At 45.4% G+C, this 13,690-nt stretch overlaps 1 protein-coding gene across 6 annotated transcripts in view; it reads right to left on the bottom strand.

Annotated features, from left to right (window-relative positions):
* The window catches only part of LOC133373760 (uncharacterized), a 31,411-nt gene that overhangs the window by 13,735 nt on the left and 3,986 nt on the right, over window positions 1-13,690 (bottom strand). For 4 of the 6 annotated variants that reach the window (XM_061603919.1, XM_061603924.1, XM_061603920.1 and 1 more), the window contains exons 2-4: window positions 12,970-13,174; window positions 9,177-9,291; window positions 5,125-5,272 (exon numbers count right to left, since the gene is read on the bottom strand). In XM_061603919.1, the coding sequence (XP_061459903.1) occupies window positions 5,125-5,258 (134 nt within the window). In that variant the 5' untranslated portion in view covers window positions 5,259-5,272; window positions 9,177-9,291; window positions 12,970-13,174. Of the gene's footprint in view, window positions 1-5,124; window positions 5,273-9,097; window positions 9,292-12,969; window positions 13,175-13,690 lie in introns of those variants that run through there. The other 2 variants (XM_061603925.1, XM_061603923.1) reach the window with 2 other exon arrangements.

Here is a 13,690-nt window from a genome sequence, read left to right as displayed (position 1 = left end):
CTGTTTCTTCTCATTCTAGAATGGCATCCATTGTGTGGAACAGGTTTGGCTGGCTTACCTGAGGAGACACTTGCTCACGTGAAAGAAAGGTAGCCAGGGAGGTTGGCAAGGGGCCTCTTAAAGGACCAATCACCTCCAAAGGGACCAGAATGTTTAGGGAGTGGGTAGAACTTTCAAACAATGAACATTCTGTCCCCTTGGCCTGTACCACCACAAAGCCATTCATTCATTCACCCACCTACATTTCTCTCTCTCTTTTATTCCATTGAGAGCCAGTGTGGCACAGCGGTTGGACTATGACCGGGGAGACCAGGGTTTGAATCCCCACACAGCCATGAAGCTCACTGGGTGACCTTGGGCCAGGCACTGCCTCTCAGCCTCAGAGGAAGGCAATGGTAACCCCCCTCTGAATACCGCTTTCCATGAAAACCCTATTTGTAGGGTCGCCATAAGTCGGAATTGACTTGAAGGCAGGCCATTTCCATTTTTTATTCCATCATGGAACCCAAGGCAGCATATATGTGACTCACAGGCAGTCATACATCCAAACACTGACCAGACACAGATCCACTTAGCCTCAGCTGGGGGCGGGTCTCATGTACATTCTGATCATACCCTGGAATGGGTGTCACACATTAAGAATACAAAAAGAGCATGGCTGCTAGATCAAGCCAAAGGCCAATCTAGTCCGGCATCCCATTTTTGCAGTGGTCAACCCGATGCCCATTATGGTAAGCCCACAAGCGGGATCTGAATGCGATGACGCTCTCGCCACCTGTACATGATTGCACTGAAGATGGATTGGGAGAAAAATATTTTGACACTCTCAAAAGGTGCCCCAGGGTAATCAGGCAGCATTTTTTAAAAAATGAGAAAAATTCAGCTACTTTAGAAGCTGCAGGTGGTGACCACCATCTTAAAAGAAAGCCACCCCCTCCTCTTAGTGGAAAGGAGTCACTTCTAAAATTCAGCAACTACATTAAAAAGAGAGAGAGAGAGAAAGAGAGAGAGCAGAAAACCTCACATCAGATCCAAAGAAAATAGTGCAAATTGACAACATTCAATTCAACAGTAATTCGAATGCAGCTGGTTCTCGGTATTAAAGTTCTTCTCATACAGGAAGGGGGGGGGGAAACAGCAAAAAAAGAAAACTCAATAAGACATGGCCACTAACAAAATGTTTTTTTTAAAGGAGAAAGAAAAAAATAAGCTAGTAACAGGAAGAACATCCCAAGCATGTGAAGGAGCTGGTAGGTAGGTAGGCATGTCTGTGTCGGGAGGGCAAAATATCATACAAGACATGAAGAAGAAGTAAGAAAGAAGCCAAACTGGAATGTAACAAGGCAGGATTCACCAATGTGGTGCCCATGGGCACAACTGTGATCTTGAGATCTTTCCCTGGTGCCCATGAAGCCTCTGAACCCTCCCTCACCGCCCCCTTGGTCATGAGGTGGGGAGGGTGTCTACTTTTTTTCTCCCATGAAAAGTATATAGATGCAAAGAGGGAAGTTGGAAGAGTGACGCTCTTTCCCACTTCCTTTTTCAACTCTATGTGCTTTTCAAGTCTCAGGATTAAACCTACTGGATCTGACTTGGATCCCTTGGAAAAGCAAAGTTGTATTTGGGGGATGCCTTCTCTCTTTCTGGGGGAAGGGAGTCTGATCTGTGGAAGGGGGAGAAAATTGACCCGAGGGGTGGTGTCTACAATGGCACTCGCTCAAAGATCCAAATGTGCCCACTGGCTGGCAACCCCTGTTACAAGAGAATGGTGCTGCAAGCGCAATGTAGATCTTGCAGGTATAATTATGTTTCTAGGTCTTGTGACTCCACCTCTCCACAAATAGCTATATGCCGCTTTCATGCTGCCACCATGCCGCTTTTTGGCCACATCTCCTCCTTTAAAGGCTTGGTTTTATCACATACTATATTGTGCCCCATTTTCAGATCAATCTAAAAAAAAGTGCAGGCTAAAAAAAATCTCTTACAGAAGATTTATGTAACTTTAAAGTTGACAATGAGGACACTGAACTTGTCAAAGATTATCAATACCTTGGCACAGTCATTGACCAAAATGGAGACAATAGGCAAGAAATCAGAAGAAGGCTAGGACTGGGGAGGGCAGCTGTGAGAGAACTAGAAAAGATCCTCAAATGCAAAGATGTATCACTGAACACTAGAGTCAGGATCATTCAGACCATGGTATTCCCGATCTCTATGTATGGATGTGAAAGTTGGACAGTGAAAAAAGTGGATAAGAGAAAAATCAACTTATTTGAAATGTGGTGTTGGAGGAGAGCTTTGCAGATACCATGGACCGCAAAAAAGACAAATAATTGGGTGTTAGAACAAATTAAACCAGAACTGTCACTAGAAGCTAAAATAATGAAACTGATACTTTGGACACATAATGAGAAGACATGATTCATTAGAAAAGATAATAATGCTGGGAAAAACAGAAGGAAGTAGAAAAAGAGGAAGGCCAAACAAGCAATGGATTGATTCCATAAAGGAAGCCACAGACCTGAACTTACAAGATCTGAACAGGGCGGTTCACGACAGATGCTCTTGGAGGTCACTGATTCATAGGGTCTCCATAAGTCGTAATCGACTTGAAGGCACATAACAACAACAACAACAATGGAATACTCAACCATTACAAACAATTGAACATTAAAACCAGTTGCTCTATAAACTGCAAACCAGCAATTATTTCTCCCCAGCGTCAATAACAACGCTTAACAATATGGCAACCTTAACACCAATGTTTCTGCTTCGGCGCTTCACTTTTTAGCCTCAACCCCACTTGGGGTTTTAGCCTCAACCCCACTTGGCAGCGTCCTGCAACTACCATCTCAACATCACCATCCTCTCAATGGGAAAGCTGATTTATCAGTTCAGAGTATTGCTGCATCTTGCCCCATAATCTCTGGGCAATTCCGGGGATTGGCAACAGCTTCTCCAGGACTCAACAGAGAAGAGTCTTTTCCATCACCTGCTCTCTGAAACTGGAACTACAGCACTGGGGAAGTGGGGGGGATTGAACCTTTTGCCCCCACCACAGTCCCAACTGGAATGTGCCAAGATGATGGACAGGGAGGGTAAGACATATTTCCATTATGGCTCATAGCCATGGATAGACCTCCTCCATGAATTTGTCTAATGAAAGCCAGCATGGTGTAGTGATGAAGAGTGCTGGACTAGAGTCTGGGAGACAAGGGTTCAAATCCTCGACTCAGCCACGGAAGTGAAAGATCACTGGGCCCAGTCATTGCCCCTCAGCCTAACCTACCTCACAAGATTGTTGTGAGGTTAAAAAACAGGAAAGGGGGGGAGAACCACCTAGGCCAGCTTCAGCTCCTTGGAAGAAAGGTAGAATGTAAATGTAACAAATAAATCAATGGAATAATAAACCTTCCTGCTTTCTCCATGGTGACATGGCACCATCAGGAAAGGACAGCTGGGTAGACATCTGAACCCCCCCTCAGGAGAATGAAGGGCCCTTAAATGCACCAGGGATGACTTACCCCATTTCAAGGTAGCACACCCTACCAAGCCTTTTAAAGCAGAGACCTTATCCTAATCTGCATCTGTGTTGGAATTGCTTTTAAAGATGTTTTGTTGTAATATTCTTTTGTTTTTAAGATGTTTTAGAGCACTTTGGGTGTTTTTGTCTGGGCTCCTTGTGCGAGGAAGGGCAGGATATAAATTTAATTAATAAATAAAATCTACAGAGCTCCCTTCCCCTACTTATGACTGCTAAGGCCAGAGTTTATAATTATTTAATCACACCATTCCCTTAGCACCTTGGCCAATGGGCCGGAGTTAAAGATAAGTCCAAGGAGAGAGCAGGGAAGAGTTCTTTGGCAATGTGGAGTGTTCCCCACTCCTTTCCCAAGCCCTCTGGACTGCCTTTGGAAATGAGCCACTCCAATTCCTCGTGTCCCCCCCCCCCCGAGAAGTGAAGTCCACTCCGGGTTTTGGTCCAAACTTTCAAAGAGCTGTCCAAAGTGCTGCACCTATTTTAGGACTAGGTTTCAGCACAACAGACAGCAGATTCTGCTGCCCCACTGGCAGGGAGCCAACACCACCCAGAGAAATAGTTGCATTTCCAGCTAAGCGGATGGAGCAAGTGGGTGAACTCACCCACCACTATTTAAAAAGAAGGAAGAGTTTAAAATCGGAGGGCGCCAAGGTGATGGGGAGAGGCATACTGGAGTAGCAGGAAGCCAGAGAAATATTTAAGAGTGTCCCGAGGGGGGGAAAACTCAGCAGGGCCATCAGGGTAGAAGTGAAGGGCAGACGTCCAAGTGGCTCATTCAGCAGGGCTAGTATGTAGTCAAGTCATGCATGTTACCTTCTAAAACAAGGGTGGGCAACTTTTTCAGCCCGAGGGCCACATTCCCTTCTGGGCAACCTCCCAGGGGCCACATGCCGGCGATAGGCAGGGCCAGAGGCAAAAGCAGACAGCGCAACTAATGTGAATTTTACCTTTGTACAGGAGGTTAGTTTCTCACAAACACTCACCTCTCTCTAAGCCTCCATCCAGGTGACAGAGAGGCATCGTCAGAGCTGAAAGACACATTGCCACCAGGGAAAAACAAAGAGTGCATAGCAGGACTGGTTAGGGGTGTGCGATCTGAGGAGAGTCCAAGAGGGCCAGTAAGAGAGGCCTTAAGGGCTGCATTTGGCCCCTGAGGTTCCCCATCCCAGATCTAAGAAGAAGAGGCATCAGAAGACCACTTAGTCTTTGTGTGTGTGTGTCTAAAATTCACTGCATCACTGAAAGAGCTCCCACACAATCAAATGCGAGAAGCTTACAGGCTTCCCAGAGGCATCTGGCTAGACACTGTGAAGACAGAGTGCTGGACTAGAGGGGCCACTGGCCTGGCCAGCAGGGGCCTTTTGTTGTTGTCGTTGTTAAGCATTGATCCTGTTCTAAGGTGTTTCTGGAAACAAACAAGACTGAGCTGGGACAGCGTGCCGCGCTCACCTTAGGCAGACTGCTACTTTCACCGCTGAATCCCCAAAAAAGACTTAATAACAGTAGCAGGAGCCATGGGCAAAATTGGGCCATGAGGGGGGCTTCTTGCAAGATGGGAGCAAGGAAGATGCTGCCAGTTATACCTTTCTCCGGGAGCTTGGCAACTGCTTCTGTTGCTATGGGAACGGGATTCTAACATCTCTCCATAGCGGTCCTCTTTGTTTTTAAACGTTGCTGTCTTCACTACGGATTTCCAAGTTAGCTGTCTTCCAGACATTCATTTGGGTCCCCCTGAAAGTCAAACACGTTCTTGATTCTTTTCTTTTTTTTAAACTCTCCTCCTTTTTGGGGGGGGGGGGAAGGAGAACCAGAAAAAGGAATACAAAATGTTGAAGGTATAAGTGCTCAGTTTCCAGTCAATTTGTGTTCCTGTACTCAGATGAAATAATCAAGGTTGTATTCAATTCAGTTTTACTCAGAGTAGCTCCATTTCAGTTATGGACCCAAGTCAGTCATGTCTATCAAATTAAATGGGTCTACTCCGAAAAGCACTGAACATTGGCTACACAACCCAATGCCTCTATCCTGCTGATAGAAAATGGCATGTAGAAAGTCAATAAATTTTTTTCTTCCTTTCGCATGACACATGAACTCATGGGCAACCACTGAATCTGAATCTTGGAAGAAAGGACTTCTTCAAGAGTTAAGCTATGAAATTTGCTCCCACAAGAGGCAGCGACAGCCACCAACTTGGGTGGCTTTAAAAGAGGATTAGACAACTTTATGGAGGAGAAGGCTATCAGTGGCTACGGACACTGATGGATATCTTCTACCTCCATTAGGAGGTATGCCTCTGAATCCTAATGGCTAGAAACTGCAGGAGGGGAGAGCGCTCTTGCACTCAGGTCTTGCTTGTGGGTTTCCCAGAGGCATCTAGTTGGTCGCTGTGAGAACAGGATGCTGGATGAGATGGGTCACCGACCTGATCCAGCAGGGCTCTTCTTACTTTTTATTTATTTTAAAAACATACAGTTTTAAAAACTAACACGCAGGGTTGCACAAACTACTCAGTAGACCCATTCAAGCTAATGGACCCAAGGTCATCATGTCCATACCTTTCAATGGATCTACTCTGAGAAGAAGTAACAATGGATACAGCCCATAATATTAGGCAAATCATTTTTTAAAACCATGTCGATTGGCTAAAACAATCAACCAGGCAACATTTTTACAATGTATTTTAAATTATCTACGCGTATTTACCAAACTGTTTTTAAACTTCAGGTGACTCGCTAAGGGTTTGTTTCCATTTGTTTTTAATTACACTGACCTTTCACAGTGTGGGCTAAAGTTCCATCTCCCTTTTTTTTAGAATACTAAATTATTTTATCCTGCTCTTGGCTTTTATACATGAAATTGATCTGAGGAAGTTGAACCATTTTTTACTGTTACTGAACAGTTTTGTTACTTTTAAAATGTATTTTATGATGGATTTTTTTTTTTATCAAGCCGCTTTGAGGTTTTTTTTTTAAAAAAAACAGTGCAGTCCTATCCATATCTACTCAGCACTCCTATTGCTTTCTATGGGCCTTAGTCACAGGTAAGTTGGCTGAACTCAGGCACCATTGAACTCCATGAGACATTGTTCCCAGAACTATAGTTCCCAGAAAGGTTTAGCTATCAAACTCTCTTCCTAGGGAACTCTGAGAATTGTAGCTCTGCGAAGGGAATAGGGGGTTCCATAACCACTCTCAGCACCCTTAAACTACAGTTCCCAGTTCTCTTTGGGGGAAGCAATGACTGTTTAAAGAGGTATCATAATGCTTTAAATGCATAGTGCAGACGTGGCTTTAAACTCTGCTCTTCCAATCTGGGGCTTAACAACAACTGAACAAGCCTTCCAAGGCTGTTGTAGGGATTACAAGAGAATGAATCTGGAGTAGGGATGAAGTGTTTTGAACATCTCAGTGTCAAGTTTATTTACGCTGACTTTTTTCTAGCCTTGGCTTGCTCCTTGATCTCAGCAAGAAGCAAGTTATTTGTTTCCATTTCCACTAAAAATATCAACAATTCTTGCACATTACATGCATCAGTGTACACGTGATCTCATAGGCATATACACTCCAGGTTTCCTAAAGTAACCAGCAGATAAACAGATGCATCCAACAATGCACATAACTGAAAAATGCTTACATATTAATACTTGTAAAATTATGCTGCAGAAATGACAGCATGGGGCTTGACTCTTTCATTCACATTATATCTGTAATATGTGTGGGGGGTGCATCTAATTTTGTGTGTAATTAGTCAGGCTTTCAAAAAAATAATAATGCACAAGCAGCTCTATACAAGAGGTGGTCCAATGTGGACAAAGCTCTATCGGGCAGAACCGCCAAATCCCATGCATAAATCCATTTAAAGACTATTGCTCCTGCATACCTAATTCTGGAGCACGGTGGCCACAATAAAAATCTGTATAAATGCAAAATCATGTTTAGGCAGTAAGGAAGGGGAAATCTGTCAATTTAGGTTTCTCTAGATTTCTCCTCATTTCCAGATCAAAAATCCTCATGAAAATTCAGCAGCACTTTAGTGGAATTTCTCCTCATATACACGTTTGTGTACACAATTTTGCTTGGTATACTCATTTTTGCAAAGCAATTCCCCCTAACAATGCATTTTTATCTGTTATTCTCACTCGCATGCACATTTATTTATTTATTTATCATCATTATTTTTACCCCACCCTTTTTCCAAAACTGGAACTCACAGCGGCTTCCAGATAAAAGAACACATATAATTAAAAACATACAAAAGTCTACACTAAAATAGAATTAAACTATTTACAGTATTAAAACCATTCATACATACAGTTAAAATAATTCAAACTCAGTTTAAAATAATACAATTAGACAATAGCAATGCAGCACCCTTCAAGCCCTGCCCTTAACAGCCTTCAGTTCCAAAGGCTTGTTGGAATAAAAAAGTCTTTGCTTGCCGCCAGAAGGACTGCAAGGAGGGGGCCATTCTTGCCTCCCTAGGAAGGGAATTCCAAAGCCTCGGGGCAGCCACCAAAAAGGCCCTATCTTGCGTCCCCACTAGTCGTGCTTGTGAGGATGTGGGTATTGAGAGAAGGGCCTTTCCTGAGGATCTCAGGGCCCAGGCAGGCTCATATAGGGAGATACGGTCTGACAGCCTGGACCTAAGCTGTATAGGGCTTTATATTTTATGTATACTTTCTCCCAGTATATCCATTCTTGTACACATCACCTGGCTAGAGAACTGCATGGCAACGTTCGAAGAAGTGTCAGTTTCGAAAGATGGGTGCGTTTCAATTCTTGTATGGTGTCAGAAAGCGCAAATCAGATAGGCTTTCCTTTAAAGGAAAACTGAATTGAATTTCTCCCCGAGCCCTAACAGATAGTCAAAAGTAAGACTAGGGTAAGACTAAGGTGGGTGGACACAGGCCGATTTAAACTCACAGTGCGTGGTTTGTGGGAAATCATACTAAAAAAGGGGGAGGAGAGAATGTTTTCCCCCAGTGGTGAATCGGGAAATCTAACCATACTTTCTTATACCAACTCGGCTCTTTGATTGTCTTTAAGGCACTGACAAGAGACTCTGTAGTTTTCTGCTGCAAGACATGGCTACCCCAAACATTTGTAGAAGGTTAGGCCCTTCTGATCTGCAGGCTTTTCACCTCTACAGCACTGCAAGGAAGGAATCTAAAGCAGCACCTTTTCACTCCTGCTCCTACAAATGAATGGATCTGGAGAACGGCTTGTTGGGTGCGCAAAGAAGCATGCAAGAAGCTCTTTTGTTCTTGCATCTGCCTGCGCGCACATCTGCAGAGCGATGCAGTAAATTGCACCAGAGGGGAGAACAGGAGCCAGCCTGCAGACAGACAAGAGAGCGGGGAGACGGCTACAACATGTGAAGCCACATCAGGGCTGCTCAGCAGCAGGGAAAGCACCAGCCTCCCATCTCAGACGGCGGAAAATCACTCTGCACCATCCAAGCCAGTAAGCATTGTTTGTGACCACAGCCTTCGCCTCCTTGCCCCTCCTTGCCGCCAGCGAGAGAGGGGAGAGCCAGCAAGGATTATTCCCCCCTTACCTCTTGCGCCTGTGCCTCAATGTCCCCTGATCCAGAAGTGCCCCAAATGGACCCAGCCATCCTCATCTTCCTCCTTTACCTGATGATCATCCACGAGCTGGTGAGCGGCTGGATGGAGTATCAGAAGCAGGCAACCAAGCCCAAGAAGCAAGTTGGGCCTGTCTGGTCAGCCAGGTAAGTTGAACAATGCTTAACTGAAAAGGTAAGAGAGGATTTATCAGGCACAGCAAAACAAAATGTGTGTGCGCGCGTTTGCATGTGTGTGTACAATGCAGCTACTCCTGTACATTGAAGAGGGACATAGGAAGCAGCCTTATACCAAATCAGATCAAGCTCAGGAATGTCAGCACTGACTGGCAGCTGCTGTCCAGCCTTTCAGGCAGGAGACTCTGCCGGCCCTACCTGGAGAATCTGGGACCCTCTGCATGCAAAGTGCATGCTCTCCCACTGAGCGAAGGCCTTTCTCTCCCCCAATGCTCTCTGTATGCACACTCTTGTCTGTGTGACTTTTTTGGGTGGCAGGATTTTTGACTGCCAACATGCATCGGTGCCACAGACCCACACGCAATTGCATTACTCCGCGTTAATTAATCCGTAAGGAGGAAGCCACCTCACCCTGGTTCAGACATCCAAAGTGACTAAGGGCTCCTTCAGGTGACCTGTATATTTATTTATTTATTTGTTAGATTTTTATATGTATGTTGAGCATTCAGTCCTGATTTGCTTGCGCAAAGCTTGGCTCGACTGTGTCTGGTTTTCACTGAGCATTGGTTCAGATTTGTTTAGGGGCACCCACATGACAATGAGCATTCAACCTGATTTAGCCCGCAGGGTGTTTACACCTCTTCCTCTTAATACGGACCCCTCCAGATATTCTTTTCATTGTGCATTCAGGGTGGTTTCTGTGCATGACGGAATCAGGATAGTTATACACAATCCTGCTTCCAATGCAGTTGCACCTGCAGACGTTTTGCGATGGAGACAACATTGCTTTCCAATCACGACATGTCCTGTAGCTTCCTGCTGAAATCCTGGAACTTTTCATACCACAAACATTCTGCTTTAGTTTCTGTTCTACTTTTATTGCGCTCTAGCACAAGAGCGCCCCCCCAGATGGCAATAATGTAGTAACATTGAGGAAGCATCACAAAACTAAAAAAAAAAAAAAAAGCAGGATGATATATGGACAGTCCAGTATAAATCCGCCACTAACGCATTATTATGTCAATGATATATTGCAGAAGATGCTCCCTACCAGTCTGGAGGGGCCCTTGTTCATCCATCCCAGACTTTTCAATGCATTTCCTTGTCAGTTTCCTAACTGCAAAAAGGACAAGGTGGTCTGCTTGTTTTTAAAAATGGAGCGCTTTAATCCACTTCAATTACACAAGCCTAAAGTATGCTCTATAATCCAAGCTGCAAAACACCGGCAGTCTGGAGATACCCTAATGCAGAAGAGAAGCCCTGCTTTAACCTACCACCACAAGCTGAAAGGGTGACAAGGAAAAAGAAATTCAGCATGATCAAGCTCTGAATCTGGCAGGGTGATGAATGAATCTGATTAGGCAATAGCTCAGCGGCAGAAGGCCAGCTTTGCATGCAGAAAGAAGGTCCCAGGTTCAATCCCCGGCATCTCCTATTCAGAATCATGAGGACTGGAGTCTTACTTTCCTTTTAGACGAAGGGCAATAATTCAGTGACAAAGCACCCGCTTTGCATGCTGAAGGTCCCATCTTCAATCCTCAGCATCTTCAGGTAGGGCTGGGAGAAAGCCCCACCTGAAACCCTGGAGAGCTGCTGCCAGTCAGTCCTGAGCTCGATGGACCAATTGGTCCAACTTCCTACGTTCCGATAAGTGATCTGCAAGAGGACTGGTGATTTAAACAGCTCCGTGGTGCACTTATCTCCAGAGACAGTCCTGGCAGAAGATTCCCCAGTGCCAGCAGAAAGTAGTCCATTAGGGCGAATGGGGTGCTGCCCCACCAATGTCGGCCTGAGCTCAGCTAACCCCAGCCTGCCTGCCTTCTTATTCAGTCCAGGGGTGATGCTGCTTGTCAGCTTCTTCCTTCTTAGTCTTAGTGTTGACTCTTGTGGAACTCAGCAGCGGGGAGGAATGGGTCTGAACTAGAATCACTTGGCTTTGCCTATCATTGGCTCTGGTTGGCTACTGGTGGGCTCCCTGCCTTCCGCCCCACCATTTCCAAATGGGCACCAATCATCACAGCCCAGTATGCGGTGCAGTTACAGCTAGGGGGAACGTTTGATTCAGATCACATTTAAAGGCAAACCTACCTAATCCACACTTTCCAGAACAATATACAAACCAAAAACCCAACCCTCCTTCAAAACCCTCTGAATTTTGCAGTGCAGTTAAGGTGTCCCTGTACTTGTAGTGCGAGTCATTTCCGACTCTTAGGGTGACATCTTGCGACGTTTACTAGGCAGGCCGTATATATGGGGTGGGATTGCCAGTTCTTTCCCCGGCCTTTCTTTACCCCTCAGCGTATGCCGGGTACTCATTTTACCGACCACGGATGGATGGAAGGCTGAGTGGACCTCGACCCCTTTTACCGGAGATTCAACTTCCTCCTTCCGTTGGAATCGAACTCCGGCCGTGAGCAGAGCTTCGGCTGCGTTACCGGTGCTTACCACTCTGCGCCACTGAGTGCAGTTAGCTTCAACCAAATAATGTGTACAAAACCACACATATTGGGACAGAAAGCGCATAAAAATGCACATATAACTGAAAACTCAGGAAAATGCACTGTATTAGGGAACACTGCTCTGCAAAAGGGTGTGCATTGGGCAAAACTGCATACAGACTTGAATATATTTGGAGAATTTCGCAGTAGAACTCATCGCAGTAAAATGAGTTCTTTAAAAAAACCAGTCTCAAGCTGATGTGGAAAACTGAATTTAAGGCTGGAAAACTGAGAGAAATCCAAACTGACCGATTTACCCATCCCTAGTTATGGTGCTTGTGATCGGGCAGAGCTGCCCTCTCTACACCAGTACTGCTGGTGTTTACCTGGACGGGGCTGGAGTGCAGCAGCGGTAAGGCCAGGGCAGCAATGGCTGATACCAACAGCGGGGTAAGGCACTTGTCTTTGTGCCCTGCTTGTGGACTTTCCAGGAAAAACATCTGATTGGCCAGTGTGGGGTGCAGGATACTGTACGAGAGGCGCCTCCCTTGGGCTGATTCCACATTATTTACTTACTTACTTATTTACTTACTTATTTATTTATTTATATATATACTGCCCCATAGCTGAAGCTCTCTGGGCGGTTTACAGCAATTAAAAACAATAAAAACAAATATACAAATTTTAAAAAACACACAAAAAATTTAAAAACACAATTTTAAAAATAAATAAAAACAATTCACATGCTAAAATGCCTGGGGAGAAGAAGAAAAGTCTTGACCTGGCACCGGAAAGATAACAGTGTTGGCACAAAGCCAGGGAGATCATTCCATAATTTGGGGGCCACCACTGAGAAGGCCCTCTCCCTTGTTGCCAGTCTCCAAGCTTCCCTCCGAGTAGGCACCCGGAGGAGGGCCTTAGATGTTGAGCGTAGTGTATGGGTGGGTTTGTGTCGGGAGAGGCGTTCCATCAGGTATTGTGGCCCTAAGCCGTGTAAGGCTTTATAGGTTAAAACCAGCACCTTGAATCGAGCTCGGAAACATACAGGCAGCCAATCCAAGCCGGCATAATGTTCCTCTTTGACTTTTTTTGCAGCTGTTCCTCCCGGATGAACTACTCAGGCTTTTCTCAGCTACTGGCTTGCCCACCCCGCCGAGAGAGGTACAAAGACTGGCGGAAGCCAGGCCGAATCCTCAGAAAGGTATAAAGGTGACCCTCATTTTCACTCACCGACAAGGGCTCAGCAGAGCAACTGACTGCAAGAAGCACTGCACCCCCAGGAAGCTTCGATGCCGGTCCTGTCCGCCTGTACCTCCCTTCTTGCAGGAATCGAGGCAGAAGCGTCCCATGGACAACCTGGACTTGCTGGAGCTTTCGCTTCAGCCTTTTCTTCTTGTGACCAGTGTCAATTTGATTGTTCTCAGCCAGCGAAGCCCTAGGAGAGAAAATCTAGATGAGTAACAGAGGGTTGCAAACCGACCCCACCCCCCCAAGAACAAATGTAGGCAGAAGTGGGATATGATTGTTTCTACCACTCTTTCCAACAATATTCTACCAATCCTGTCAATTGTCTGAAGTTGTTTCCCCCGTTTCCCCACAGATCAGGTGCACGATGCACACGGTACCCAAAACAGGATGCAAAATGGGAACTGAGCATCAGTCCAGCCTCATTTTGGTTCCAGGTCTGAGGGCTAGCTTGAGGAAGTGGTTGTTAATTGTAATGGGCAACACTGAAAGGGCATTTGGAAGAAGCCAGGGGGAGGCACAACAAAATGTTGCAGCATACAGCGCCGCAGTTCAGGGTTCCAGTTAACTCCATTCCCCCTCGCCTCTTGTTTCCATTTCCCATCCCCCAATCAGCAGTCAGTATCCTGTGCCTAGTGATGTCATTCAGTCTTCATTGATGGTTTTGGGGGCTCTGCTCTCAAAATGTTTTTCTGCTTTCCAAACC

Source organism: Rhineura floridana, chromosome 20 (assembly GCF_030035675.1).
Source record: "Rhineura floridana isolate rRhiFlo1 chromosome 20, rRhiFlo1.hap2, whole genome shotgun sequence".
In the NCBI taxonomy this organism is placed as follows: Eukaryota; Metazoa; Chordata; class Lepidosauria; order Squamata; family Rhineuridae; genus Rhineura; species Rhineura floridana.
The sequence above is the reverse complement of the archived record's forward strand: the minus strand, read 5'-3'. Positions and strand labels throughout refer to the sequence as shown.